Source organism: Electrophorus electricus, chromosome 4, assembly GCF_041902795.1.
Source record: "Electrophorus electricus isolate QZ-2024a chromosome 4, ASM4190279v1, whole genome shotgun sequence".
Classification (NCBI taxonomy): domain Eukaryota; kingdom Metazoa; phylum Chordata; class Actinopteri; order Gymnotiformes; family Gymnotidae; genus Electrophorus; species Electrophorus electricus.
In genome coordinates, this window is record NC_137500.1 from 28,100,001 (window position 1) to 28,107,500 (window position 7,500).

Sequence of the window (7,500 nt, forward strand, 5' to 3'; positions counted from 1 at the left end):
GTAGCACAATCAAATTACAAACAAAATCTTAGGAGAGTCTCTTGCCCATCAGACACACAGCCTAACCATCTTCTGCATAGTTGTTTCATTACCACAAACTACATCACTTTGTTGGTACTGCCACATTGGAATGGCAAAATTCATCCCATCATGTGTATATTCAGATAACCCAGTGCTATCATCTCCAATCTGATCTCTTTCATTTAATGTAATATAATTCTACTTTCTATTTTCATTTATGCACTTTAAATTTTGTTGAACACTTGATAAGAGAGTAGGGATGGTAGCAGCGATACCTCTGAGTCTAATGGACTGGACTGGGAATGTTCCCAGTTAAATGGCTGTAACTCTCTGGCCTTAAAAAGTAAGTAGTCTGAGAATACTGTTTGATGCTGGCGTCCCCTGCTGGTGGTGCGGATAGTGCTGCACTGTCCTGATGCTTCCTACGGACTTCGGCTGCACTAAACTGATTCTGAAGTCATCCCCCTCTGTTCGGTGTCTAATGCACGGTACAAATGCACTTCTGACTGCTGTAACTATATGACTGAAACCACTGAGTGTAGAAAGTGTAGAAAGACTGTAACTAACATGGTAATTATTCATGTCACCCGCATGCCAGCCAATGAGATCCCTGACTCACTTTTGCCATGGTGCACTACATGGTGAGCATGCGATTGCCGTGTTTACGGGCCTCTGAACCTCTTCTCTTCATGACATGCGTTCAGTACCCAGCAGTAACATTCTGGGTTTGTTTCTGTTACTTTTTTCCGTTCTGTTTCTCATAACCAGACAACCACCCACGTTGTCATAGCACTACTAGCCCCTGTGTGACTCTGTGTGTGTCCTTTATGACTTCCCAGAATGTTCTTTTCCTCAATCCTTTCTGTTTTCATCCTCTCTCCACCTTTCCCCCCTTTTTTCTCATGTCTAGGTGAAGGGTTGTCTGCCTCGCGAAACTCCCTTCTGAAGCTGGGCGGCTCCATTACCAATCTGTCCCAGAGACGTGACTCACGCGTCTCCATGCTCCTGAGTCACCTCCTGCCTGGCCCCGCCCACGGCCCCTCCCCCAGCACTAGCCCTCAGAACACCCCGCCCACCCCTCGATGGTCCGACTCCACCCACAGATCTCCAGTCCACCTGGACATCCCCGAGGTGGTGGTGTCGCCTCCAGTGGAGGACGAAGAGTCAGAGGGGATCTCCTCAGAGGAGGACGTGTTGGACCTCGGAGCTCAACAAGGCAAATATCAGAGCAGATGATGGTCAACCACTCACCCAGTCCTCCATCTCCTACTCATCCCCACGGCAACAACATCTCTCCATCCATTTCATCACCCTCCTGTACTGCATGTTTGACCATGCATGGGCTTGGGTTATTCATCCATCGATCCATCCATCCAGTCATCTGTCTGTCCATCCGTCTGTCCGTCCATCCATCCATGTGTGTGTGTGTGTGTGTGTACACTGCCTGATGCAGCCCTCTGGCTCTGCCGTATTTATTCAGTCATACAGTAAACTTTCCCATCCCACTGAGAGTTTCCCACTGTTATTCCTCTCTGTATCCCTGCTTGACTTTTTCACTTCACTGGTTTTTTTATGAGTGCTTGTGATCCTGGGGGAGCACTCAAGACTTAGCCACTCACCTCTGTGGCCAAGGCGCTCTCACGGTATTTATGAAGTATCTGGTAACCCGAAGCAAGAACCGAGACTACTGTGTTTTGACAGTAGACAGCAGATCTAGGGAGGTGAATGTGGTGCCGGTAAACACGTCACACTGTTAGCTGGATAAACTTACTCAGACCCAAACAGCATGTCTGGCAGTGAATTAAAAACCAGAATCAAAGGTTCTAGAACATTCCGGTTCTAGGATGGTCCTGGGTGATCTTTAACCCCTGCTTAACCCTAACCCTTTAACCCCCCTTTAACCCCCCTCCTGCATTCCTAAACAGGACACTCTCATAAAATGAAAGGGGAAACATCTCACACATTGTCATCATTGTATGTGTGCTATTTTCCATGCATGCTTCGTGTGTGTGTGTGTGTCTGTGTGTGTGTGTGTGTGTGTGTCTGTGTGTGTGTGTGTGTGTGTCTGTCTGTGTGTGTGTGTGTCTGTGTGTGCGTGTGTCTGTGTGTGTGTGTGTGTGTGTGTGTGTGTGTGTGTGTGTGTGTGTGTGTGTGTGTGTGGACAGGCCCTAGGCCTCTTTGTCCTCCAGAACACTTTGGCCTTGTGTTTATTAGCATCCATCAGCTACAGTACAGCACTCTACAGACATTCTCTTCTGCCTTCCAAATAAGGCAGCTCTTATATGCCCTCAGATCATAATTAACTTCTTAGAGCACCATGTGTGTATGTGTGTGTGTTTGTGGCTCGACTGTAGAGGTATGGTGTGTGTGTGTGTGTGTGTGTGTGAGTGTGTATGTGGCTCGACTGTAGAGGTATGGTGTGTGTGTGTGTGTGTGTTTGTGGCTCGACTGTAGAGGTATGGTGTGTGTGTGTGTGTGTGTGTGTGTGTGTGTGTGTGAGTGTGTATGTGGCTCGACTGTAGAGGTATGGTGTGTGTGTGTGTGTGTGTGTGTTTGTGGCTCGACTGTAGAGGTATGGTGTGTGTGTGCGTGTGTGTGTGTGTGTGTGAGTGTGTGTGTGTGTGTGTGTGTGTGTGTGTGTGTATGGCTCGACTGTAAAGGTTTGGTGTGTGGTATGTGTGTGTATGTGTGCGGCTCGTCTGTTAAGGTTTGATGTGTGGTGTGTGTGTGTGAGTGTCTTTGTGTGTTTGTGTGTGTCCGCGGCTCAACTGTAAAGGTTTGGTGTGTGGTGTGTGTGTATGTGTCTCGACTGTAGAGGTTTGGCATGTGGAGTGTGTGTGTGTGTGTGTGTGTGTGTGTCGACTGTAGAGGTTTGGTGTGTGGAGTGTGCGTGTGTGTTTATGTGTGTGTGTGTTTGTGTGTGTGTGTGTGTGTGTGTGTGTGTGGCTCGACTGTTAAGGTTTGATGTGTGGTGTGTGTGTGTGTGTGTCTTTGTGTGTTTGTGTGTGTCTGTGGCTTGACTGTAAAGGTTTGGTGTGTGGTGTGTGGTGTGTGTGTGCATCTCGACTGTAGAGGTTTGGTGTGTGGAGTGTGCGTGTGTGTTTATGTGTGTGTGTGTCTCGACTGTAGAGGTTTGGTGTGTGGAGTGTGCGTGTGTGTTTATGTGTGTGTGCGTTTGTGTGTGTGTGTATGTGTGTGGCTCGACTGCACAGGTGCTGTTTGTGTCAGTGGGTGTCTGTTTAGCTAGTGTGCATTCCTGGCAGGGCTGGGAGTGCTCAGTACAGACTAACCCTTACCCATAATGCCATGCTGTTAGAGGCTATCTGACCTATACTAGCTTACACACACATGACCCGTACGACCCTTCCCTCTTCACTTAGACAGCGTCATAAAGGAAGGGGGTGTGTGTTCACTCTGATCTGCAGCCAGTTTCCATGGTGTATGTCTAAATTTAACTATTATATGAGGCAAAGTGAGGCTGGTCTCAGATCTGCAGATAAGGCCATGGGAGAGTGTATATTAACGTAGTTTCATTACGTAAATGTTCTGGCTGGTGTTGATGCCAGAGTGATTACAACAAATCACACTCTGAATAACACATCTCTCTCTCTCTCTCTCTCTCTCTCTCTCTCTCTCTCTCTGTTTCTGGTGCTCTGTGTGTGTCTGTTCATGTCTGTTCATGTCTGTGTGTGTCTGTGTGTGTCTGTGCGTCTGGGTGCATCTGTGTGTGTGTGTGTCTCTGTGTGTGTGTGTGTGTGTGTGTGTGTGTGTGTGTCTGTCTGTCTGTCTGTCTGTCTGTACCCCCCTCAGGTCCACTGGTTCCAGGCTTCTCTCGTTCTGGATCTTTGGATGCAGGCAGACCCAATGAAAACCGGACAACCAAATCTGGCAACAGCAAAGATGGCAGCACTGTTGACCTCAGCAAGGTAACACACACACACACACACACACACACACACACACACACACACACACACACACACACACACACACACACACACCCCCAGAAAACATAAAGGCTTGCTTATTCCGATACTTTGAATAATGTTGACCTTTGGCCTCTGCCTTTTCAGTTGTTCAACGCATATGCATACACACTAGAGCCAGAATGTTTGGGTTTTGGATGCCACCCAGCAGTTCCAGTGAAGTTCAAGCAGTTCAAGCTGGTGGTTCTCTTCCTGTCCTGCTTGGAGATTTGTGCCCATTCCAAGTCCAACCTCCAAATTAAACCCTCATCAGGCAAAATCTCAACCCAGTGACTCCAGCACAGCCATAATCAAATGGGTCTCTCTGGGTCTCTCTGGGTATCTCTGGCAGTCAGCCTTTCTGCTCATACTGACAGAACCAAACAGATCTGGGTCTCTCTGGGTCTCTCTGAGTCTCTCTGGGTCTCTCTGATGCTACTAACAGATTAAAAGCAAAGTAGTCAGTGACTTAGATCAGAGTGTTTTGGTTTTCTCCCCACTCACTCTCTCTCACTCTCTCTCACTCTCTCTCTCTCTCTCTCTCTCTCTCTCTCTCTCTCTTGCTATCTCTGTTTCTCTCTCTCTCTCTTTCTGTTTCTCTTTCTGTTTTTCTGTCTCTCTCTCTCGCCCTCTCTCTCTCTGTTTCTCTTTCTCTCTCTCCCTCTCTCTGTTTCTCTCTCTCTCTCTCTCTCTCTCTCTCTCTCTCTCTCTCTCTCTCTCTCTCTCTCTCTCTCTCTCTCTCTCTCTCTCTCTCCCTCACACACAATCCTCTCTCAGGTGGATATGAACTTCATGAGGAAGATCCCCCCTGGAGCAGAGGCCTCCAACGTGCTGGTGGGGGAGGTGGACTTCCTGCCGCAGCCGATTATAGCCTTTGTCCGGCTGTCACCTGCTGTACTGCTCACGGGACTCACGGAGGTGCCTGTGCCAACCAGGTAACACACACACACACACGCATGCACACAAACACAACACTTTAAAATGTTAATTATAAGCTTAGAGCATAAAACCTCATTATTCCGAGGAGCAAGTCTGACAAACTATAGCTGGCACATGCTAATTTATACATAATTAATACATAATTAATACAGAGAGTATTGATAACTGTAAAGGATCTGCTGAGTTAAATAATAATTATTCAATTATCACTTAAATCATAACTTTAATCACTCATTGTCAACTGAGCTATTTATAATGTGAGCTATTCTCTGTGCATGTGTGTGTGTATGTATGTGTGTGTGTGTCTTTCTGTGTTTGTGTGTGTGTGTGTGTGTGTGTGTGTGTGTGTGTCTGTCTGTGTGTGCGTGTGCTCGTGTGAGTACGTGTGTGTGCGTGTGTGTGCGTGTGTGTGCGTGTGTGTGCGTGTGTGTGTGTGTGTGTGTGTGAGACAGGTTCTTGTTTTTGATGTTGGGACCGTATGGAAAAGGTCCCCAGTACCATGAGATTGGGCGCTCTATGGCAACTCTGATGACAGATGAGGTGAGATATCATCTAATGGCCCATAACTCACATTAGCCACCTTCATTACCTATAGGACATAATGTGTTCTGCTTCAGCTTTCCATACATAACCAGATAATCACAGCAGAACTAAACCTGCATGAAGACGTCTTTAGTTACACTGACCCCACACCTGGTGCTCCTGAATGAGCAGGAGAGAACAGCTTCAGGACAGAACAGCTTCAGGAGAGAACAGCTTCAGCCTCAGAGTGGCCATCAGGGCCAAAGTGAAGTTTGGGCCATAACTGTGTTGTGAGGGTAGGTGTCGGGTTAGTGTTGTCAGGACAGGTGTCGGGTTAGTGTTGTCAGGACAGGTGTCGGGTTAGTGTTGTCAGGACAGGTGTCGGGTTAGTGTTGTCAGGACAGGTGTCGGGTTAGTGTTGTCAGAGTAGGTGTCGGGTTAGTGTTGTCAGGACAGGTGTCGGGTTAGTGTTGTCAGGACAGGTGTCGGGTTAGTGTTGTCAGGGTAGGTGTCGGGTTAGTGTTGTCAGGACAGGTGTCGGGTTAGTGTTGTCAGGACAGGTGTTGGGTTAGTGTTGTCAGGACAGGTGTCGGGTTAGTGTTGTCAGGACAGGTGTCGAGTTAGTGTTGTCAGGACAGGTGTCGGGTTAGTGTTGTCAGAGTAGGTGTCGGGTTAGTGTTGTCAGAGTAGGTGTCGGATTAGTGTTGTCAGGACAGATGTTGGGTAGTGTTGTCAGGACAGGTGTTGGGTTAGTGTTGTCAGGACAGGTGTCGGGTTAGTGTTGTCAGAGTAGGTGTCAGGTTAGTCTTGTCAGGACAGGTGTCGGGTTAGTGTTGTCAGGACAGGTGTCGGGTTAGTCTTGTCAGGACAGGTGTCGGGTTAGTGTTGTCAGGACAGGTGTCGGGTTAGTGTTGTCAGGACAGGGGTCTTGGTTAGTTTTATCAGTATAACACTATTAAACAATATTACAGTAACAGGATATTAAACTTTCAAACAACACTGGATTAATTAAAGTGACATTCAAAGTTTCATGTGCAGTTTGCTGGAACTGTTCTCTGTTGCAGACGTGATGGAGGTCCAGGTTATGAGGAGCGTGTTATGGTGTTATGGATAATAATGCACCATGCCTACCTCTGTCCCCCCTGCATTCTCAGATATTCCACGACGTAGCGTATAAGGCACGGAACAGGGCTGACCTGCTCTCAGGCATTGATGAGTTCTTAGACCAGGTGACGGTCCTTCCTCCAGGAGAGTGGGATCCCTCCATCCGCATCGAGCCACCTAAGAATGTCCCCTCCCAGGTCAGAGGTCAAGCTCATGCACCAGCACTGATTGAATATGGTCTCTCTGGCTCTCTCTGTCTCCTCTCCCCTGTCCTTCTGTCTCTTCTTTCCTGATATAGCGATCAGTCACTGAAACCATGTACAGATGGACTGAATAACACTGATTACCTGTCAAAGGTAGCACGTATTAGACAGCAGGTGAACAGTCAGTTCTTTGGCGTGATGGATGAAGGAAAAATTGAAAAGCAAAAGCATCTTAGTGACTTGCCATGTAGCAGAGTGTCCATGCTGAAGCCAGACTACCGCTGAAACGCCTACAATGAGAACATGATGATCAGAACTGGACTACGAAGACATGAACATCACAACTGGACCATGGAGACATGAACATCAGAAATGGACCATGGAGACATGAACATCAGAACTGGACCACAGAGACACGGAAGAACGTGACCTCATCTGATAAATCATATTTTCTTCTCCATCATGTGGATGATGGTATAATGAGGCATTATGGGAAGAAGAAAGGCAGTTAAGACAGTGATTAGTCCAGAAAATGTTCTTCTGGGAAACCTTGAGTCCTGGCATTCATGTGTATGTTACTTTGACATGTGCTACCTGTCTAAACATTACTGCAGAGCAAACACACTCCTTCAGGACAACAAAATTCCCTAAGGACAGGATAATGCAGAAGGTCTCACTGCAAAAATCATTCAGGAAGGTTTTGTGGAACATACCAAAGGGGGACCTGATAACCTACAGGACTTAAA

The 7,500-nt window shown here is 47.4% G+C and overlaps 1 protein-coding gene across 3 annotated transcripts in view; it reads left to right on the forward strand.

The window, feature by feature from the left end:
- Positions 1-7,500, forward strand: part of LOC113585706 (sodium bicarbonate cotransporter 3-like) — a 34,433-nt gene that overhangs the window by 11,919 nt on the left and 15,014 nt on the right. For all 3 annotated transcript variants that reach the window (XM_081713077.1, XM_035519675.2, XM_035519683.2), the window contains exons 7-11: positions 932-1,237; positions 3,832-3,947; positions 4,764-4,921; positions 5,378-5,465; positions 6,602-6,748. In XM_081713077.1, the coding sequence (XP_081569203.1) occupies positions 932-1,237; positions 3,832-3,947; positions 4,764-4,921; positions 5,378-5,465; positions 6,602-6,748 (815 nt within the window). The remainder of the gene's footprint in view (positions 1-931; positions 1,238-3,831; positions 3,948-4,763; positions 4,922-5,377; positions 5,466-6,601; positions 6,749-7,500) is intronic.